The 24,279-nt window shown below is 36.3% G+C and overlaps 1 protein-coding gene and 2 non-coding genes across 4 annotated transcripts in view; 2 read left to right on the top strand and 1 right to left on the bottom strand.

The window, feature by feature from the left end:
- FNIP1 (folliculin interacting protein 1) overlaps positions 1-24,279 on the bottom strand; it is a 120,046-nt gene that overhangs the window by 25,474 nt on the left and 70,293 nt on the right. For both annotated transcript variants that reach the window (XM_043912177.1, XM_043912178.1), the window contains 3 exons: positions 23,857-23,992; positions 20,789-20,990; positions 16,727-16,812 (listed from right to left, as the gene is read on the bottom strand). In XM_043912177.1, coding sequence (XP_043768112.1) covers positions 16,727-16,812; positions 20,789-20,990; positions 23,857-23,992 — 424 coding nt within the window. The remainder of the gene's footprint in view (positions 1-16,726; positions 16,813-20,788; positions 20,991-23,856; positions 23,993-24,279) is intronic.
- On the top strand, positions 10,109-10,214 carry LOC122701117. Its single transcript, XR_006342965.1, has one exon. It is a non-coding gene; the product is annotated as a U6 spliceosomal RNA (small nuclear RNA).
- Positions 19,330-19,401, top strand: TRNAW-CCA. The gene has a single exon. It is a non-coding gene; the product is annotated as a tRNA-Trp (tRNA).

The following is a 24,279-nucleotide window of genomic DNA, read 5'->3' as shown; positions in this document are numbered from 1 at the left end:
GATAATGCTTATTTTTAAAAGACTATTAAGGATATCCAGATAGGATAAAAAAATGAAAACAAATGTTTATCCACTTTCAGTTCTTATGCCCCAAATGAACACTACTTAATGATTTAAAAATCAAATGAATCACTACAACAGATAGAACTTTAGTGAAAATTAAAATTATAGATCTAATAAGATTCTAGAAGACAAAACACAAGAGATGTTCACTAAAGTAGCAGGGTAGAGAAAGATGATGGATTATGGTGCTCATAATAGGGGACATGTACAAAGAGAAGCTAATTTGCCCCAGTGACACAAAGAGAGTCTAACTTTTCAAAAGTACGTCAGCAGTCATATAGGACTATAAACTGACAGACTAATTCAAGGTCCATAAATGGTTGATGACCCCTACCTTCTACCCCATCTTCCTGTAGAATAACTAAAGATAGGAGAGCAGCGGCAGCAACTGACTTGCTCGGGGAAATGACATCCCCAAACCCTCCCTGATATTTGAATCTTTCATAGTACATAAATACATATATAGTAAATCTTGTAGTATTAAAATTTCATGGCAGAAGCAACAATTATGGGGAAAAAAATGTTTAAATATGCTCCTTCAGGCAGTGAAAATGAAAAAAGTTGAACAACACTGCTCTAAAGTAAGGTTCTCCAATCTGTTCTCCCAACCTTTATTTTGGTTCCTCGCTCTCAATTCTTAATGGGCAACCAACATTTTGATACTAATACACAGGTAAAGCCTCCAAGGAGAGAGGGACACAAAGACAGAAACATGCACACAAAGGACTCCAGAGGAAAGAGAAAATAATATATTCAGAAAAAGAGAAGAAAAATACAAAAGAAAAAAATATAGACGATCAATTCAGGAGTGTCAATTTCTAACAAAATTAGCTCAAGAGAGAAAATAGAGGAAAATAAATTATCAGCGAAACTAATTTACCAAAGCTGAAAGACAGTGCTAAAACCACACAGAAAGGCTAAAGGAACAAAGATCAAGTATGAATTCATGGCAGGAGATAAATATGTCCTACAATTGATAAATCACGAAATAGCTGCATTAAGTATACTGTTTAATAATATGGAGGTAAATAACAAAAGAAACACTTAAGAGTTAAAAGAGGATGCTCTTCAGAAAAAGAATGGCAATAAGAGAAGTAGGATACGGTTCATTTACTTTTCATTATTAGAACTGTCAGTACATAATTTTTGTTTCTTAACCATGTGAATGTCCTTTTTGATTAAATAAATGAACAGGCTGATTAACTCATTTTTCAGAAGTTTCTTCAGAATAACTGTCTACCATTAGGTTCGTGCAAACATAACTGCGATTTTGGACTGTGAATTTTAAATTATAACCAGGCTCAAACACATCTTTATTAATCAAAACAGGAACCATTGCAATCAACACATTTTTGCCAATGAGAACTAAGTTTGTTTATTCCTATAGTGTAAAAATCCACATTTCAGGATTCAACGAACACTTGGAAAGCATTTTCTGCCTTCTGCTGGTTGTGGAAGCATTTTCTCTGCAAAAAGTTGTCGAGATGCTTGAAGAAGTGGTTGTCAGTTGGCGAGAGGTCAGGTGAAAATGGCAGATGAGGCAAAACTTCATAGTCCAGTTCATTCAACTTTTCAAGTGTTGGCTGTGCAATGTGGGGGTGGGCGTTGTCATGGAGAAGAACTGAGTCCATTTTGTTGACCAAAGCCGGCTATAGGCACTGCAGTTTTTAGTGCATCTCATATGTGCTGAGCATGCTTCTCAGACATAACGGTTTCACTCGGATTCGTAAAGCTATACTGTTTCAGAGCAGCAGCAGACCCCCAAACGCTGACCATGACCTGTTCTGGTGTAAGCTGGACTTTGGGAAGTGCTTTGGAGCTTCTTCTAGGTCCAACCACTGAGCTGGTCGTCGCGTAAAATCCACTTTTCATCACATGTCACATCTGATCAAGAAATGGTTTGCTGCTGTTGTGTAGAATTAGAGAAGACAACACTTCAAACTGCTAATTTTTTTGATTTGCAGTCAGTTCATGAAGCACCCACTTATCAAGCTTTTTTCACCTTTCCAATTTGCCTCAAATGCCAAATGACCATAACATGGTCGACACTGACTTCTTCAGCAACTTCTCGTGTAGTTTAAGAGGATCAGCTTCGATGATCCTATCAGTTGGTCACTGTCAACTTCTGATGGTTGGCCACTATGCTCCCTATCTTCAAGGCTCTCATCTCCTTTGCAAAACTTCTTGAACCACCACTGCACTGTACATTCATTAGCAATTCCTGGGCCAAATGAGTTGTTGATGCTGTGAGTTCTCTCCACTACTTTATGACTTATTTTGATCTCAAGTAAGAAAATCCCTCAAAATTGCTTTTTGTCTAACATCATTTCCCTAGTCTAAAATAAATATAAAATAAACAGCAAGTAAAAAGTTATTAGCAAAAAATAAAAATAAAGAAATGCAAATTAAAATGATATATTATATAACCACATTTATTTAAGAATGTACTCCAATACCAAATAGTAAAGTTCAACAATGCAAAATAGCAATTGCTTTTGTACCAACCTAATACAAGTCTATGCCAGAGTCATATTGTTAACACTAGCATAGCGAGTCTCTGAGGACATTCTCTTTAGTGTTTTGTTATTTAAAAATATGCACCATGACCTTGAAGTGTATCAAGTGCTGCTGCTGCTAAGGTGCTTCAGTCATGTCTGACTCTGTGGGACCCCATAGATGGCAGCCCACCAGGCTCCCCCGTCCCTGGGATTCTCCAGGCAAGAACACTGGAGTGGGTTGGCATTCCCTTCCCCAATGCATGAAACTGAAAAGTGAAAGTGAAGTTGCTCAGTCATGTCCAACTCTTAGCGACCTCATGGACTGCAGCCTACCAGGTTCCCCCATCCATGGGATTTTCCAGGCAAGAGTACTGAAGTGGAGAGCCTTCTCAGGTAGCAAGTGAAAAGGCAGCAAAAAAAATTACACAATATGGCTCTCACTACACAAAATTCTGTGCTATCATTAACAACCTAGAAATAATAGTACTTGCTCTCTAGCCCCTTTAATGATTATTCCCTACCGATGAATGGTAAGAAAGGCAAGTATTTTCAGTCATCTGACCCTTTATTTTTCTTCATCTGTCCCTAGAGAATGAAAAATTCTCTTTACTTAGAAGGGAACTATGACATGATTTAGTTTTCATTGATACACATAAACTCTAAGTAAAAATCCAAGGACTTCAATGTATACATATGTCTGATTCACCTGCTGTATAGCAGAAAATAGCAAAACATTATAAAGCAACTATACTCCAATTAAAATTAAAAAAAAAAATCCAAGGACTTCAACTCTGCCAGGCAGCAATGCTAACTAAACATAGTTCTCAATTCTTTAGCTTACAGGACTTCCATACACATGTGCATCATTTCCTTTCTCTTTCTTCTCAACTACACAAAATTCATTAATCATCTCATTTCAAATAAACACATACTTTAAAATGCTTCTCATTATTTGTAGCAATGATCTATGAAGTCAACAGAAACACTGAGTTAATGAAAAATGAATCACTGTTCATGAGGAAAATACAGGGTCAGGTTCCTGTGAGCCACTGGTCACAACACTTTTGTCAGTCTATCAGTATATAATCTTGCTTGATGTGAGTTTTTGTTTAAAGACACTTTATTTAATATTCTGTTAATTCATTACTAATGAATTCACAGGCAACAGCACTATGGTGCATGCCTTGAAAAAGCTTATCTAACACATACTTCCTCTGTAAGGCACATCATAACGTTCTTGCATTTATGAACATTAGCTAGCATTTTGGCACTATGTTTGTGGACCATTTTTTAAAAAATTACAAATTTATTTATTTTAATTGAAGGCTAATTACTTTACAATATTGTAGTGGTTTTGCCATACATTGACATCAATCTGCCACGGTTGTATATGTGTTCCCCATCCTGAACCCCCTCATACCTCCCTTCCCATCCCATCCCTCTGGGTCATCCCAGTGCACCAGCCCCGAGCACCCTGTCTCATGCATCGAACCTGGACTCGCGATCTGTTTCATATATGATAATATACATGTTTCAATGCCATTCTCCCAAATCAGCCCACCCTCGCCCTCTCCCACAGAGTCCAAAAGACTGTTCTATTCATCTGTGTCTCTTTTGCTGTCTTGCAATAGTTATTGTTACCATCTTTCTAAATTCCATATATACGCATTAGTATACTGTGTTGGTGTTTTTCTTTCTGGCTTACTTCACTCTGTATAATAAGCTCCAGTTTCATCCACCTCATTAGAACTGATTCAAATGTATTCTTTTCAATGGCTGAGTAATATTCCATTCTGTATATGTACTACAGCTTTCTTACCCATTCGTCTGCTGATGGACATCTAGGTTGCTTCCACATCCTGGCTATTATAAACAGTGCTGTGATGAACACTGGGGTATACGTGTCTCTTTCAATTCTGGTTTCCTCGGTGTGTATGCCCAGCAGTGGGATTGCTGGGTCATATGGCAGTTCTATTTCCAGTTTTTTAAGGAATCTCCACACTGCTCTCCATAGTGGCTGTACTAGTTTGCATTCCCACCAACAGTGTAAGAGGGTTCCCTTTTCTCCACACCCTCTCCAGCATTTATTGCTTGTAGACTTTTGGATAACAGCCATTCTGACTGGCTTGAAATGTTACCTCACTGTGGTTTTGATTTGCATTTCTCTGATAATGAGAGATGTTGAGCATCTTTTCATGTGTTTATTAGCCATCTGTACGTCTTCTTTGGAGAAATGTCTGTTTAGTTCTTTGGCCCATTTTTTGATTGGGTCATTTATTTTTCTGGAATTGAGCTTCAGGAGTTGCTTGTATATTTTTGAGATTAATGCTTTCTCAGTTGCTTCATTTGTGATTATTTTCTCCCATTCTGAAGGCTGTCTTTTCACCTTGCTTATAGTTTCCTTTGTTGTGCAAAAGCTTTTAAGTTTCATTAGGTCCCATTGGTTTATTTTTACTTTTATTTCCAATACTCTGGGAGGTGGGTCATAGAGGATCCTGCTGTGATTTATGTCGGAGAGTGTTTTGCCTATGTTTTCCTCTAGGAGTTTTATAGTTTCTGGTCTTAGGTTTAGATCTTTAATCCATTTTGAGTTTATTTTTGTGTATGGTGTTACAAAGTGTTCTAGTTTCATTCTTTTACAAGTGGTTGACCAGTTTTCACAGCACCACTTGTTAAAGAGATTGTCTTTTCTCCATTGTATATTCTTTCCTCATTTGTCAAAGAAAAGGTGTCCACAGGTGTGTGGATTTACCTCTGGGCTTTCTATTTTGTTCCAGTGATCTATATTTCTGTCTTTGTGCCAGTACCATACTGTCTTGATGACTGTGGCTTTGTAGTAGAGCCTGAAGTCAGGCAGGTTGATTCCTCCAGGTCCATTCTTCTCAAGATTGTTGGCTATTCAAGGTTTTTTGGATTTCCAAATTTCACAATGTATAAATTGTGAAGTTATTTGCTCTAGTTCTCTGAAAAATACCATTGGTAGCTTGATATGGATTGCATTGAATCTATAGATTGCTTTGGGTAGTACACTCATTTTCATTATATGGATTCTTCCAATCCATGAACATGGTATATTTCTCCATCTATTTGTGTCCTCTTCGATTTCATTCATCAGTGTTTTATGGTTTTCTACACATAGGTCTTTTGTTTCTTTAGGTAGATATATTCCTAAGTATTTTATTCTTTTAATTGCAATGGCGAATGGGATGGTTTCCTTAATTTCTCTTTCTGCTTTCTCATTGTTAGTGTGTAGGAATGCAAGGGATTTCTGCATGTTAATTCTATATCCTACAGCTTTACTATATTCACTGATTAGCTCTATTAATTTTCTGGTGGCATCTTTAGGGTTTTCTATGTAGAGGATCATGTCATCTGCAAACAGTGAGAGTTTTAATTCTTCTTTTCCAATCTGGATTCCTTTTATATCTTTTTCTGCTCTGACTGCTGTGGTCAAAACTTCCAAAACTATGTTGAATAGTAGTGGTGAGAGTGGGTACCCTTGTCTTGTTCCTGATTCCAGGGGAAATGCTTTCAATTTTCCACCGTTGAGGATAATGTTTGCTGTGGGTTTGTCATATATAGCTTTTATGATGTTGAGGTATGTTCCTTCTATTTCTGCTTTCTGGAGGGTTTTTATCATAAATGGATGTTGAATTTTGTCAAAGGCTTTTTCTGCATTTATTGAGATAATCATATGGTTTTTATCTTTCAATTTGTTAATGTGGTGTATTACGTTGATTGATTTGCGGATACTGAAGAATCCCTGCATCCCTGGGACAAAGCCCACTTGGTCACAATGTATGATCTTTTTAATATGTTGTTGAATCCTGTTTGCTAGAATTTTGTTAAGCATTTTTGCATCTATGTTCATCAGTGATATTGGCCTGTAGTTTTCTTTTTTTTGTGGCATCTTTGTCTGGTTTTGGTATTAGGGTGATGATGGCCTCATAGAATGAGTTTGGAAGTTTCCCTTCCTCTGCAATATTCTGGAAAAGTTTGAGCTTAGCTCCTCTCTAAACTTTTGGTAGAATCCAGCTGTGAAGCACTCTGGTCCTGGGCTTTTGTTTGCTGGAAGATTTCTGATTACAGTTTTGATTTCTGTGCTTGTGATGGGTCTGTTAAGATTTTCTATTTCTTCCTGGTTCAGTTTTGGAAAGTTGTACTTCTCTAAGAATTTGTCCATTTCTTCCAAGTTGTCCATTTTATTGGCATATAGTTGCTGATAGTAGTCTCTTATGATCCTTTATATTTCTGTGTTACCTGTTGTGATTTCTCCACTTTCATTTCTAATTTCGTTGATTTGATTATTCTCCCTTTGTTTCTGGATGAGTCTGGCTAATGGTTTGTCAATTTTATTTATCTTCTCAGAGAAACAGCTTTTGGCTTTGTTGATTTTTGCTATGGTCTCTTGTTTCTTTTGCATTTATTTCTGCCCTAATTTTTAAGATTTCTTTCCTTCTACTAACCCTAGGGTTCTTCATTTCTTCCTTTTCTAGTTGCTTTAGGTGTAGAGTTAGGTTATTTGGACCATATTTTTTTAAAGTGAAGTATAGCTGATTTACAAAGTTGTATTAGTTTCTGGTACACGGTAAAGTGATTCCTAAATACATACATATAGATATACCTACCTGTATATGTATATATACATATTCTTTCCCACTGAGTTATCACACAGTACTGAATGTCCTTTCATGGGCTCTAACAGCAGGACTGTGCTGTTCACCTACCAGTTTCCATACAGTAGTGTGTACCCACTAATCCAAGGCTCCCAGTTTTATCCTTCCCCGCTACCTCTCCTCTTTGGTAACTGTAAGGTTGTTTTCTGTCCATGAATTTGTTTCTGTTTTGTAAACAAGTTCATTTGTGACATATTTTAGATTCTACATATAAGTGATATCACATGATATTTGCCTTTCTCTTTCTGACTAACTTCACTTAGTATGATAATCTCTAGGCTCATTCATGTTGCTGCAAATGGCATTACTTCGTTCTTTTTTTTCTTTACTGAGTAGTATTCCACTGTGTATATATACCACACCTTCTTTATCCATTCATCTATCTATGGACATTTAGATGTTTCTATTCTTTGGCTACTGTAAATAGTGATGCTGTCAACAGTGGGGTGCATGTATCTTTTAAAATTAGAATTTTCTCTGGATATATGCCCACAAGTGGGATTGCTGGATCATATGGCAACTCAATGTTCAGTTTTTTAAGGAACCTCCATACTGTTCTCCATAGCAGCTGCACCATTATAAATTCCCACCAACAGTGTAGGAGGGTTCCCTTTTCTCCACACCTTCTCCAGTATTTATTAAAAGCCTCTTAAATGATGGCCATTCTGACCAGTGTGAGGTAGTAACTCACTGTCATTTCGATTTGCATTTCTCTAGTAATTAATGATGTTAAGCATCTTTTCATGTGTATCTTGGCCAGCTGTGCATCTTTTTTGGAAAACTGTCTTTGGGGCCAATTTTAATTGCAAAATCACTTAAAAAAGGGGGGTGCAAAACACTTTTTAAAAAGCAGCACTAAATAGACCATGAAAAGTACACTTGTTTAAAAAACTGAGAGCTGAAACAAGGAAGAGTACTCCAAAGAAGATATACAACCAACCAAAAAACACATGAAAAGGTGCTCAACATCACTCATTATTAGAGAAATGCAAATCAAAACTACAATGAGGTATTATCACCTCACATCGGTTAGAATGGCCATCATCAAAAAATCTACAAACAACAAATCATTTGCGATGATATGGAGAAAAGGGGACCTTACTGCAATGATGGTGGAAATATAACTGACACCGCTACTACGGAGAACAGGATGGAGGTTCCTTACGGAGCTAGGAATAAAAAACTACCATATGACCCAGCAAACCTACTACTGGGAATATACCATAGGAAAACCATAACTCAAAAAGATACATGGATACCAATGTTCACTGCAGCACTATTTATAACAGCAAGGACACAGAAGCAATACAGAAGTCCACTGACAGAGGAACAGATAAAGAAGTTGGGGTACATATATATATATATATATATATAATGGAATATTACACAGCCATAAACAGGACCAAAATTGGGTCATTTTTGTGATGTGAATGAACCTAGAGTCTGTAAATAGAGTGAAGCAAGTCAGAAAGAGAAAATGAAATACCATATATTAATGCATATGGAATAAAAAAAAAAATGGTACTGATGAACCTATATGCAGGGCAGGAATAGACACAGACACAGAAAACAGACTTGAGGACACAGAACAGGGAAGGAGAGGGTGGGATGAATTGAGAGAGTAGCACAGATATAAATACACTACCATGTGTAAACAGATAGCTAGTGAGAAGCTGCTGTAGAGAACTCAGCTCAGGGTTCTACGGTGACCTAGAGGAGAAGGATGGGTGGGTGGAGAGACTCAGAAGGGAGGAGACATATGTACATTTGTATTTTATTCACTTTGCTGTACAGTACACACCAACACAACACTGTAAAGCAATTATACTCCAATTAAAATAAACAATTAAAAATAAGGGAGAATACTGTCCTGTTTGACTTCATCTGGAAATGTGTGTGTCATAGTACTCAAAATTTTCACTGCTCTGCATATGTCCACAAATGGTCATATAATCACTATAAGTATATTTTAGGTTTATAAATAAATTTCAGCAAGCAGACTAATTCACAAATACAGAATCTGTAAATAATGAGGATCAACTGTACATATTAAAAGCACATCTACAGATAGATTGCTTTAAAAAAACTGTTTTATAAACTATTTTAAAAATATTATAAGAATGCTTAACTGATATCATGTAGTCATTCAGATTTGCACAGACTGAAGTAAAATAATCAGACTAATACAAAAAGGAAAAGATACAATCAGGACAGACATTTACAATGGTTTTCTGCTTTTTTTCTTTTTGTTTTGTTTTGTTGCCTGTACTGTGCAGCATGTGGAATCTGTGCCCTGAGCAGGGATCGAATCTAAGCCCTTGGCAGTGAGAGCATAGAGACCTAACCCACTGGAATGGCTAGGGAATTTCCTACAATGATTTTATAACTCACACATGTTGTAAATTCCAGGCAATGTTAAAATTTTAAGGGGAGGCAATTCACACTACTTTACATCACAGCAATTATCTTGTAGGTATTTAACTCAAAAATTCACTAATCAAAATGCTGAGTTTAACCTAAGAGCAAAATCAATATTCTACCATGAATGAGTCTCATGACAATATTTACCATTCTGGTAACCTCAGCTGGATCTTTGATGACAGTGCTTCCTCAGAGCTCAAAAACAGACTCTTGGCCTTTTGCCACAAAGTCTGTGACTAAAGAAAAGAAACTAATCCAATAATGTAAGATACAGCTCAAAGTACAAGGGCAATGATTCAATGCTGGGTAATATCGCAAAATGTGAATGTAAAAAACAAACAACAACAAAAGAAACGGCAGGATTCTTTTTGGCAATAAGCAAAAAGAATTGTTCAAAACATATAGCAATCCCACCCCAAAGTCAACGAAACATTGAATTAAATCATACTCATGCTCATTTGACAGCACATATAATAAAACTGAAACAATACAGAGAAGATTAGCAAGGCTACCTGCCCAAGATGACACACAAATTCATGAAACATTCCATATTTTTAAAAAAACAACTAAAAATCAAGTTCATACTATCCAAAGCAGTCTACATATTTAATGCACCCCTAACAAAATTCCAATCGCATTTTTCACAAAAATAGAAGAGACAATCTTAAAACTTGTATGGAACCACATAAAACCCTGAAAAGTCAAAGCAATATTGAGAAAGAAGAACAGAGGTGAAAGCAACATGCTCCCTGGTTTAAAACTGTATGACAAAGCTATAATAATCAAACAGTATACTAATGGAATAAAAACAGAAACAAATCAGTGGAACAGAACAGAGAGCCCAGAGATAAACTCTTGCATATATATGGTCAATTAATTTATGACAGAGGAACCAAAAACATAACATGGAGACAGGACAACCTCTTCAATAAATGGTTCTCAGAGAACTAGACAAGCACATACAAAAGAAGGACCGGACCTTTATCTTAGACCACAAACAAAAATCAATTCAAAATGGACTAAAGATTTAAACGCAAGACCTGAAATCATAAAGCCCCTAAAAGAAAACAAAAGAGGTAAACTCCTTGACATCCATCTTGGCAATAATTGAAGATAACAAGCCTTAACATGTATGTACTTAAGAGAGCACTGACATATGTAAGCTGTAAGGAAGGAGAGGGACTTGAATGAAGGCAGTCAAAAGGTACTACAAACTTCCAGTTATAAGATAAATAAGAATTAAGGATATAAATGTACAAGATTAATAATAATTACCACTGCTGTATGTCATATATGAAAGCTGTTACGAGTAAATTCTGAGTTCTCATCACAAGAAAAATATTTTTTTAAAAGTTCTTTAATTTTGTATCTATAGGAGATGATGGATGTTCACTAAACTTGCTGTGATAATATCTCATGATGTGCATGCATGCATGTCACCAAGTCATGTCCGACTCTTGGCAATCCCATGCACTGCGGCCCACCAGGCTCCTCTGTCCATGGGATTTCCCAGGCAAGAATACTGGAGTTGGTTGCCATTTCCTTCTCCAGGGGATCTTCCCAACCCAAGGATCAAACCCATGACTCCTGCTTGGCAGATGGATTCTTTACCACTGAGGCACAGGGGAAGCCATGAAACTCTTATTAGAGGAAAATAAAGGCATAACACTCTTTGACATACATCACAGCAATACCTTTTACAATCTGTCTCCTAGAGTAAGAGAAATAAAAGCAAAAATAAAGAAACGGGATCTAATCAAATTCAAAAGCTTTTGCACAGCAAAAGAAACCATAAACAAAATGAAAAGACAATCCATAGAAAGGGAGAAAATATTTGCAACAGTATGACCCACCTGGAATTAATCTTCAAAATTTACAAACAGCTCATGTAGCTCTACATCAAAAAACAAAGTGAAAGTCAAAGTGCAAGTCGCTCAGCCGTGTCCAACTCTTTGCAACACCATGGACTACACAGTCCATGGAATTCTCCAGGCCAGAATACTGTAGTGAGTAGCCTTTCCCTTCTCCAGGGGATCTTCCCAACTCAGGGATTGAACCCAGGTCTCCCACATTGCAGGCGGATTCTTTATCTGCTGAGCCATAAGGGAAGCCCAAGAATACTGGAGTGGGTAGCCTATCCCTTCTCCAGTGGATTCTTCCCAACCCATGAACTGAACTGGGGTCTCCTGCACTGCAGGTGGATTCTTTACCAACTGAACTATCAGGGAAGCCCTATGGAAAAAAAACAAACAATCCAGTCAAAAAATAGGCAGAAGACCTAAATAGCCATTTTGCCAAAGAAGTCATACAGACAGACAAATATTTTAAGAAAAGATGCTCAACGCTGCTAATTACTAGAGAAATGCAAATGAAAACTACAATGAGGTATCATCTCAAACCAACCAGGATAGTCTACAAACAATTAATGCTGGAGACAGTGAGGAGGAAAGGGAACCCTCCTACACTTTTGGTACAAATGTAATTGGTAGAGCCACTATTGAGAACAGTACAGAGGTTCATTAAGAAACGAAATACAGAGCTACTATATGACCCAGCAATCTCATTCCTGGGCATATATCTGGAAAAAAACATGGTTGAAAAGGATACATGGACCCCAATATTCACAGCAGTGCTATTTACAATAGCCAAGATATGGAAGCAACCTAAATGTCCATCAACAGAGGAATGGATAAAGACAACACAGTAAATACACACAATGGAATATTACTCAGCCATTAAAATGAATGAAATAGTGCCATTTGCAACAATATGAATGGACGTGGAGATTAACATACTAAGTGAAGTAAGTCAGACTGACAAAGACAAATATCATATATCACATCACTTATTTATGGAATCTAAAAGAAGATGATACAAATGAACTCATTTACAAAACAGAAACAGACTCACAGACTTAGAGAACGAACTTATGTGCTACCGCATAGCATAGGGAACTCTGTTCAATACCCTATAACAACCTAAATGGGCAAAGAACTTAAAAAGGAATAGATTACATGTATATATATAACTGAATCATTTTTTTGTTCACCTGAAATTAACAACTTTACTCCATTTTAAAATAAAAATTAAAAAAAAGGAAAGATATGTGGAAAATCTCCAAATACTTAAAAAGATTTTAAAAATATATTTTTAAACGTAACAGTCAAAGAAGAAATCTCAAGAGAAATTTTAAAATTTTTGAATTAAACTTTCACTCAATATAACAAAACCTGTGGAATCCAGCAAAAGCAGTGTTTAGGGGGAAATTTATAGCATTGAATGCATATGTTAGAGAAAAAGATAGATTTGAAAGCAATAATCTAAGGTTTAACTTCAGGAAACTAGAGAAAGATGAAAAACATAAAACTAAAGCAAACAGGAGAAAGTAAATAAAAATCAGATTAAAAATTATTGAAATTAAAGACAAAAATCAACAGATTAAAAATCAACAAAACGAAACCTGGTTCTTTGAAATGCTCAAAGATTCTTTGAAAATTTATAAATTTCTATCCAAGATAACCTAGTAAAAAAGAGAAATGACACAAATCACTAGTATTAGAAATAAAAGAGGTCCATCACTACTAACCTATGGACATCAAAAGTATAATTCAGAAATAATATGAACTCTACGCTTGCAAATTTGATGATTTAGATGAACTAGAACAATTCCTTGAAAGATACAAGCTACCAAAACTCACACAAGATGAAACAGATAACCTGAAGAGTCCAATACCTATTTTTACAATTGAATAATTGTAATAATAATAATGATAATATTAATAATATCTCAGCAAGCCAGGATTCAAGAGTGAACTTCTTCAATTTGATAAACAGTGTAAGAAACTTTACTTGATATTTAATGGTGAAAAAGTTGAAGCTTTTTCATTCAGATCTGGTATAAGGTAAGGACGAACCTTCTCATCATTGCTTTTCTACATCATACTGGAAGCCCTTGCTAATCCAGTAGGCAAGAAAAAGAAATAAGAGGTAAACAGATTGGGATGGAAGACACAAATCTGTCTCTATTCACACATAAGCACTTACGCAGAAAATGTAAAAGTGACAAAAATCTCCTAGAATTAATAAGCAGTTATAACAAGGCTGCATGATATAAGGTTAATATACAAAAGTCAATTGATTTCTTATATATCATCAATGAACAGTTGAAATTTGAAATTATAAACAAGATATCATTAATATTAACAACTAAAAAACCACCCTGAGATATTTATGTATAAATTTTTAAATGTATAAGATTTACAGGAGGAAAATCATAAAACTCTGATTAAAGAAATCAAAGAAGATACAAATAAACAGCAAGCTATCTCATGTTAAAGGACAGGAAGTATTACTATTGGTAAGATGTCAACTTTTCCCAATCTACAGTTTCAATGCAATCTCAATCAAAATCCCAGTAAGTTATTTTGTAAATATCAACAAACTGATGTGTTGGAGATTTGATAAAGTTTGGAGAGGCAAATGATCCAGAAGAGTCAACACAACACTGAAGGAAAAGAACAAATGTGAGGACTCATATAAACTGATTTTAAGAGTTATTATAAAGTTACATTAATCAGGACAGTGTGGTACTGCTGAAAGATCAAACAAATATATCAATAAAACAAACAGAAAGCTCAAAAATAGAGCCCCTGAAATATACTCAGTTGATACCTGATAAAGGAATAAATAGATGGGGAAACAGTGGAAACAGTGTCAGACTTTATTTTTTTGCATTTCAAAATCATTGCAGATGGTGATTGCAGCCATTAAATTAAAAGATGCTTACTCCTTGGAAGGAGTTATGACCAACCTAGATAACATATTAAAAAGCAGAGACATTACATTGCCAACTAAGGCCAGTCCAGTCAAGGCTATGGTTTTTCCGGTGGTCATGTATGGATATGAGAGTTGGACTGTGAAGAAAGCTGAGTGCTGAAGAATTGATGCTTTTGAACTGTGGTGTTGGAGAAGACTCCTGAGAGTCCCTTGGACTGCAAGGAGATCCAACCAGTCCATCCTAAAGGAGATCAGTCCTGGGTGTTCACTGGAAGGACTGATGCTGAAGCTGAAACTCTAGTACTTTGGCCACCTCATGTGAAGAGCTGACTCACTGGTAAAGACCCTGATGCTGGGAGGGATTGGGGGCAGGAGGAGAAGGGGACGACAGAGGATGAGATGGCTGGATGGCATCACCGACTCCATGGACATGAGTTTGAGTAAACTCCGGGAGTTGGTGATGGACAGGGAGGCCTAGTGTGCTGTGATTCATGGGGCCGCAAAGAGTTGGACACGACTGAGCGACTGAACTGAACTAAACTGAAAGGAGTAAAAGCAATAGAAAGCAAAGACAGTCTTTTCAACAAATGATGCTGGAACAAGTGGACATTCATATGCAAAAATATGCACCTAGACAAAGACCTTATAGCTTTCACAAAAGATAAAAATGGATCATAGAACTAAATTGTAAATGCAAAATCGTAATACTTCTAGAGCGTAACATGGCTGAAAACTTAATGATCTTATGTTTTATTTTATCTTAAGTTAAAGATTCTAGAATATGGCTGAAGCAATGAAATCTCTCCTTTGAGAGAGGTTTAAAAGAGGACACCAGATTTACTTTCACTGAGGTTTAACACAAAAAGAGAAAAATGAAGAATATAAAAGAATCAAAGTTGAAAACAAATGAGTTCTCTTATTGTCTAATTTAATAAATAAATACATGACTTCCTAGCCATTTCCATCAAAAAAAAAAAAGTATATACATGACATGTCTATAGTTTCACAGTAGCAATCTGGCAGTATCACAGGCTAAACCAGCCTTTTACTTCAAAATGCAGTAACTCATATTTAAACAAACAATCCAGAAGATCCTTGACCCAATAAGGTGCCATACAAGATGAGCCAATGAACAAAAGTGAGGTACATAGACTACTGGAGATAATAAACCTTAGGTGGTACACAGATACATATTTCAAATTTTAATTATTATGAACTCATTTTATAGCTTACTTGTCATAGCACAGGATGTTGATTTCCCATTTAGGGTGACAATGCATAAAGTTTCATTTTGAAACACATTTATTTAGGTAGCAAAACAGGGTCAATTTAGATCTGGGAATACTATGAACATCAACTATGAATGACTTTTGAAAATCACTGATATAGGTTACATGTGGCATATATAATAGTGGTCACATCAATGTTGGGCATTCTGCTAAGTACTTCACATACATTATCTTATTCTATCTTTACAACAATCTATTCGATCATTACTAAATCGAATTCACAGATTTTATGTTAGAAAACTAAGGGTCAAAAAAAATGCTAAAAAATCCACCCAAGGTCATCAAGGATAATAAAAGGCAGAGCCACAGGTCTGTCTGTCAGATACCAAAGCCTTGAGTTCTTGCCCTACGTGTTATACTATTTCTCTAGGGTAAAGGAGGAAAGACTGAGAATATAAGAGGACAAAGTAAAACTGAAGTGAATCTCTTTGAGACAAACACATCAGTCACTTAGTGTGATTCCCAACATAAGGTCATATGCAACATGTTTCCTTGCCATAACTACAATGCAGTTACAGCACTTGCTTGAGCTTCAGGGACCAAGCTTTGTTGTGCCAGAAAATACTGCTAGAGAAAGGATTAAGCAACAAAGTTATATGGAACATCAAAGTTCATACTCCTTATATCCATGTATGTTTTTGTATCCCATGTATCCAAGAATGTGTGATTACCGTCACTTAACCAGTCCCTACATCTAGGAGCCCAACAAAGGACAAAGCACATTTCTGTTAAAACAAGGGTCTCTTCTGGTTGTATCTGCTTGTTTAGTGGTCCAATGCTAGCAACCATACTACAGACTCCTCCCAAGTGTGCTTGAATTCCAAGCACTTTTAATATTTAATAAAAAAGGAATCAGTGGCCTACTGCATTACATCCCCATTTGACTATGGGACAGAGAAGTTTAAAGAATTATATTTTATCAGAGTAAGTAAAGAAAAGAAGTAAATTTTCCAGTGTATACCATGAAACAATTCTATATTATGAAAGGCTGGAGAAAATGTACCTGAATTCATTTAGTGCATCAACTATTCGATTATATGCCAAACTCCTCTGACTGGCATCAGCTGATCTCCGGCTCATTTTCATAGCCTTGAAAGCAATGAAATAGTTAATTTTAAAGTGACCATGGGCAAAATATGGGGGGAAAAAGTAAAAGACAAAATCACATATTTCTATAACATTTTACCTACCATTCTTAACTAGATATGTATAAAGGCAGCACACATATTTCTAGTTGCTTGTTTTTGCACTTTTGGTCATTAATGAGTATGATAAAATTCAAATTTTTCTGATGTTAGGCCTCTTAATTGAAAGAGAATGTCAAAACACAAAGAAATTGATGTTGACAGTTTCTGAGTTACATAAAACTTTTCTCCCAAACAGATCATAAAATGCTAACTCAGTAACAACTCCTGAGTTTCACTAATAATCCATACATAGTGGTTCTGTTAAATAAATCCTTTTTTTAAATCTAAAACATAAATATTCTACTGAAAGATATCTCAAGTTATTAGTAATATTTGCTTTCTTAAAAAGATATTTAGCCAAGGTTGTCTACTTTAGGTAGACAAAAAGAAGATCAGGATTAGAATATGGTTATCAGAAAGAACTTCGGAATTTTTAAAACTTTTTCAAAGAGAATGTAATTCTACATTACTTATGTAATTACACATTAATTTTTTAAATGTTCAAATGTATATTTAAGAGAAGGTTAGACTACTTCAGGCCACAATCATTCACGTACATACCAAAGCTTCATAAGGTAAAAGTGACAATTTTTGCTTTTACAAAATGCTGAGAGACTCCTAATATATAAAGAAGCAAATATTCTTTGGCTAGAATTGAGCAATATTCTTCCTTAACTTTATGAACAATAAAAAAATTTTAACTACATTATAGATCTTAAAAGGTAGTGCAGACTTTGAAATAACTCCCACAGTGCTCAGAAACAGAATCTATAGTTTTTCATTTAAAATATAAAAATAAGTGATAATTCGAAAACAGCCCTAGAACATAACTTATGTAGGTGTTTCAATGTTTACTATATTCTAGGATTAATTAACTATAAAATAAGTTCTATTCATTTATATCAAAGTATTCATTCAGCTCTTTCAGTTTTTTAAAGAAATGAGTTGCTAAACATGAACAAATATACAACTGCAATGTGCCCTTTAGGGTGCAGAATGAATAAAGCATTAAAACATTTAAAAAGTAACCTCTAACATTCTGTATTGCTTGAATATTTCAAGTTTTATACAAAGTTTAAACACTTTTCCCTGTAACCGAAATGTCAGTTCAGCCACAGCTTAATATTCTGTGTACTGACTTTGTCAACAACTGACTACAAAAAACATATCAGCAAACTGAAGAAAATGTCATGAGTGTTGAACTTCTGAAAAACGAAAATGGACTTTACTCATTACTCACTAAAAAGGTATTGCTAATGATCTATTTGTCTTTTAATAGATTTAGTGTGAATAACTAACATTGTGCCTTCTTTAGAGGCACATGATCCTCAGGCACTGAGTTACTGAAATGCACCCTCTGCTTTCTAGACCATTCTAATTGCTCCTGCATCTCAAGTTTCTTTTACTAGTCTCTTTCAAACATGTTTCCATAATAACCTTCTTAGAGCACAATTTGAAGACAGTCAAACAAAGTCAAAAATCCTTGCAAGCATTCTAGATTCTCTGTGGTCTTGTCCACATTAACTCTGTTAGCCATACCACCTACTACTACTCTTTGTATCCTTTCCTTTGCGCATTCTGTCACAGGGATTAAGAAATTTAGTTATGTTCAATGATTCAACTTATAGGAATCTCGTAAAACATAATCTGGAAAATTCACCAAGCTGTTAACTGAAGTGTAGCTATAGCTGAGAAAAAGCAGATATGGCCTAATTAAAAAGTTACTTAAATGGAGGAAAGCCACTAAAATATATTTAAGAACCATTTATGAGAAATAAACATGTTAACAAGGATGAATTCTTCAAAACAGGCATGTAATAAAAACAATATGAACACAGCACAGTCCCAATCAAGTAAAATACAATATGCATAGAAAAGGTCTGATTAAGAGTTTCAGCAAAATGTTAATAAGTTATCTTTGGGTGGCAAAGATAGCAATTTTGCCTGTTACTCTGCTGTATCCATTTTTCAAAGCATCATGTTTAAAAAATTCTACAACTCCTAAAAAAAAAAATTCTACAACTCCTTTAAGATGCAGTCCAAATGAAACATCTTCCCAGTAGGAAGTCATTTTTCTTCCCTATGAACTCCTAAAAATCTTTGCTTTTCCTTCTTTTTTATTTACTCTTATGTTCTATCTTATATTCACAATTTTCTCTACATCAATTTATTACATGCACTATCAGCAGCATGTGACACAACTGATCACTCCTACCTTCTTAGACCACTTTCTTCACCAGGCTTACCCCAAAAGTACTCTCTCTTGTTTTTCCTTGTACTTAAATGGGAAATCCTCAGTCTCCCTGACTAGTTCTCAGTTCCTCCAACTTTAACTACTGAAATGCTCCACAAATCAGGATCTCCTCTCCCTTTCAATCAGCTTCTTAGATTAAAATACCATCTATATACTGATGGGGCTTCCCTGGTGGCTCAGAGGTTAAAGCATCTGCCTCCAATGCAGGAGACCTGGGTTCGATCCCTGGGTTGGGAAGATTCCCTGGAGAAGGGAATGGTAACCCACTCCAGTATTCTTGCCTGGAGAATCCCATGGACAGAGGAGCCTTGTAGGTTGCAGTCCACGGGGTCGCAACTGAGTGACTTCCCTTTCACTTATATACTGATGACTGCTCATCCTGGACCCTAAACTCTAGACTCACAATTACTTGGATGTCCAGGAGGCATCACAAACAAACTCCTGATCTTCTTACACCAAACCTGTTCCATTTGTAGTTTTCCCATTTTAGTTCTGGCAATTCTATTCATCTTACTGCTCAGAAGAAAAATCCCAGTTCATCTCCATGATTCTTTTGCAGCTCCAACTCAGTTCATCAGCTAATCTCATTAGCTCTATTTTCAAATATATCCAGAATCCAACCATTTCTCACCAATTCCATCATGAAACTGGTTTGACTACCCATCATCTCTCACTTGAATTATATTTCAATAGCCTTGTAACTGATCCCAAAGCATCCAACTTTACCCCTAGAAGATCTATTCTCCACCAGCAGTAAGAGTGATTCTCATGAATCACATCATTTTCCTGCTCAAAACACTCCCATGGCTTCCTATCTTTCTTAAGTGTATATGTCCATGCTCGTACAATGGTATCCTGTATGGCCCTACATGATTTAGTCCTACTTCTAACCTAGCCGTTTTGGCCTCCTTACTCCTCCCTACTGATGCCCAAGCATCAGGCTTACTTCTTTGCCTCTACCTGTAAAATTCTTGTCTCAGATGGTTATACCCAATTTCCTCTGTATCTCTGGGTCACATGTGACTTTATCAGGAGCATTCTTGACTATCCTATAAAAATTTGTAATCCTCCATCCAGCACTCCATAAAAACCTTTATTTTTCTTCATAGTACTTATTACCATCTAAAATCTTATACATTCATTTGTTTGCTGCCCCATGATCTAGAGTGTTGCTTTTTTTCACTCTTATCCTCAGTTGCTAGAAGAGGCCTGCCACATTATAGGCCCTCAAATATTTATTTATTGAATGGATAAATGACCTTAGATCTTTTTTAAGGCAATAAGCTCCTTAAAAAGAACTAAAGTCAATATTATATGGCAGCCTAGATGGGAGGGGAATTTTGGAGGAGAATGGATACATACATGTATGGCTGAATCCCTTTGCTGTTCACCTGAAATTATCACAGCATTGTTAATCAGCTATACCCCAATACAAAATAATAAGTTTAATTTAAAAAAAAAAACAACTGAAGTCTACTTTGCATCTCCCAGGTCACTTTGTAGGGTACCTGCACAGAGTCTGTTAATTTTTCTGCCAAATGAATAAAGACAAGGCTTAAGCAAGAGAATAAGATTCAAAGGAAAATAAAAAATAAAAACAATCCATAAACATGGTTATGCTTACCTGTTCTATTGCACTCTTTAATTTGTTCATGTGGCTTTCAAACAGAGGAAAATGTGAAAAAAAGAATTCATTAAATTTGTTGCTTTCATCTTCATCTTTGGATAATGAAAAGATTACCCCAATTGCAATCTTCTTTTTCCTCACAATTCCTGGGTTAGGGCCACAGCTTTCATCTGACAGATTAAAGCTTTCTTCTATAGACCTTAAAAATAAATATGTTTTTTTTTATTTTAAAAATATGAAAATGATTAAATTCACAATTCGATCTCCTTAGTAATTAAATGTAGGCAAGTTAAAGGTCTTGCAGTATTCTATCACATAAATCTAAAAATTCATATCAATTATGTATATCTTAGAGAAATATATTGGCTATTCCTTTATATTCATATTTTTGTAAGAAACTTCAATAGAGTCAGATTGGGAACATTTTTGTTCAATTATGAAAACAGTGACAGACTTCATTTTTGGGGGGCTCCAAAATCACTGCAGATGGTGACTGTAGCCATGAAATTAAAAGACGCTTGCTCCTTGGAAGAACAGCTATGACCAACCTAGACAGCATTTTAAAAAGCAGAGACATTATTTTGCCACCAAAGGTCCATCTAGTCAAAGCTATGGTTTTTCCAGTAGTCGTGTATGGATGTGAGAGTTGGACTGTAAAGAAAGCTGAGCACCAAAGATACGATGCTTTTGAACTGTGGTGTTGGGGAAGACTCTTGAGAGTCGCTTGGACTGCAGGGAGATCAAACCAGTCCATCCTAAAGGAAATCAGTCCTGAATAGTCATTGGAAGGACTGATGATGATGCTGAAACTCCAATACTTTGGCCAGCTGATGCAAAGAACTGACTCATTGGGAAAGACCCTGACGCTGGGAAAGATTGAAGGCGGAAGGAAAAGGGGGTGACAGAAGATGATATGGTTGGATGGCATCACCGACTCAATGGACGTGAATTTGAGTAAACTCTGGGAGTTAGTGATAGACAGGGAGGCCTGGCGTGCTGCAGTCCATGGGGTAGCAAAGAGTCGGACACAACTGAGCGACTAAACTGAAAAAAAGTAAGCCTGAATTTCAAGGTTTATAGATGAGTCTAATCTCTTCACTGTTCTAGAATCTACTTCTCCCCTTTTGATTCCAAAAGTAAAGTCAAAGATGAAGGAATAAAGGGAGTGAATAAAAAAGGAATCAAGTTTCATCATCTTTACTTATACTTAATACAGATTAAAAAAAAAATTTTCAAGAATGAATTTGCCAAAATAGAAACATGAAAAACTAGAATATCAAAGCATGCAATAATTGGACCAACAACCAAAACAGAAGAGTTAAAACTATTTAACCCTTAAAAGAAAATATAGGATAAAAGCTTCATGACATTGGATTTGGTAGTGATTTCTTGGATGACACCAAAAGTATAGCAACAAAGGAAAAAAATACAGTGGGCAACACAGAAATTAGTTAACTGTTGTGTATCTAAAGCAGTTTCCTAGGTGGCTCAGTGATAAAAGAATCTGCCTGCCAGTGAAAGAGATGCAAGTTCAATCCCTGGGTCAGGAAGATCTCCTGGAGGAGGGAATGGCAACCTGCTCCAGTATTCTTGCCTGGGAAATGTCATGGACAGAGGAGCCTGGCGGGCTATAGTCCATAGGGTCACGGAGTCCAGGGTCAGATACGACCAAGTGACTGAACACAAATGCACGCGTACGAAAAGACGTTATCAACAGAATAAAAAGACAACCAATGGAATGGGATAAAATATTTCAAAACATGTATCTGATAAGGGACTGATATCCAGAAGTATATAAAGAACTACTACAATTCAACAACAACACACCTGATTAAAAAATGAGTAAAACACCTGAACAGACATATCTCCAAAGAAAACAAACACATGACCAAAAGCATATGAAAACAACATCACTAGCCATTCAGTTCAGTTCAGTCATTCAGTTGTGTCCGACTCTTTGCTACCCCATGAATCGCAGCACGCCGGGCCTCCCTGTCCATCACCAACTCCCGGAGTTTACTCAAACTCATGTCCATGGAGTCGGTGATGCCATCCAGCCATCTCATCCTCTGTCGTCCCCTTCACCTCCTGCCCCCAATCCCTCCCAGCTTCAGTGTCTTTTCCAGTGAGTCAACTCTTCACATGAGGTGGCCAAAGTACTGGAGTTTCAGCTTCAGCATCAGTCCTTCCAATGAACATCCAGGACTGATCTCCTTTAGGATGGACTGGTTGGATCTCCTTGCAGTCCAAGGGACTCTCAGGAGTCTTCTCCAACACCACAGTTCAAAAGCATCAATTCTTCAGCACTCAGCTTTCTTCACAGTCCAACTCTCACATTCTTACATGACCACTGGAAAAACCATAGCCTTGACTAGACAGGCCTTTGTTGGCAAAGTAATGTCTCTGCTTCTTAATACACTATCTAGGTGGGTCAAAACTTTCCTTCCAATCACTAGCCATTAGAGAAATGCAAGAGTTGGACACGACTGAGCAACTTCACTTTCACTTTTCACTTTCATGCACTGGAGAAGGAAATGGCAACCCACTCCAGTGTTCTTGCCAGGAGAAACCCAGGGACGGGGGAGCCTGGTGGGCTGCCGTCTATGGGGACACACAGAGTCGGACATGACTGAAGTGACTTAGCAGCAGCAGCAGAGCAGTCAAATTTACAAAGAAAAATATAGCACAGTAGTTGCCAGGGGCTAAAGGGAGGAAGGAATCTACAGCGGTTCAGTTCAGTCGCTCAGTCATTTCCAACTCTTTGTGACCCCATGGACTCATGGGGGGTTCAGTTGGGGTAGATAAAAACAGTTCTAAATGTGAATGGTCATGGATGTACAACAATGTGAAGGTACTTAACACCACTGAACTACACTGCTAATAATGGTTAAAACTGTATATTGTATGGTATGCATAACTTAACACAATTTTTTAAAAAGTAATACACTGTAAAATTTTCCAGTTGTAGACTTTAAAAATACAAAATACAAGTCCAGGCTCTTAACATACAAAATTGTGTTTAGGGAACTATTCAATCTTGTGGTAAAATAAAAGTTCCAACTTACCATCTAGGAAATACCCCATTCTCTAAACTTGTTGTTTGGCTACGTCGCCAGCGTCGCTGGTAGCTGCTGGCACAACTTCGGGTAAGTGAGGAGTTTGGAGAGGGAAATGGTGTAATAAGCAAGCTGCTGAGAGATGCTGTCAAGTCAGAATAAGAACAAGTACAATTTTTAATTTAGTAATAACTAAAAACAGGAACAAATTTCTTTTTAACAAATTTAATAATGGTGACTCAAAATTTCCATTTTGCTGAATGAAGCTCTAAAATCTCCATTAAAAAAATATAAATCATTGTTGGAGCAAGGTCCCAGAAAAAAAAAAATCACATAATAAAAGTAATTCAGTAAGAGATCCTCATATCCTTTTGCCATCCTTACTTTTTCCCACCCTACTCCAGAAGAAAATGCTATTTTCAAACAATCCTT

The sequence above is a fragment of the Cervus elaphus genome, chromosome 9 (assembly GCF_910594005.1).
Source record: "Cervus elaphus chromosome 9, mCerEla1.1, whole genome shotgun sequence".
In the NCBI taxonomy this organism is placed as follows: Eukaryota; Metazoa; Chordata; class Mammalia; order Artiodactyla; family Cervidae; genus Cervus; species Cervus elaphus.
This window is presented reverse-complemented; position numbering and strand designations above follow the sequence as displayed.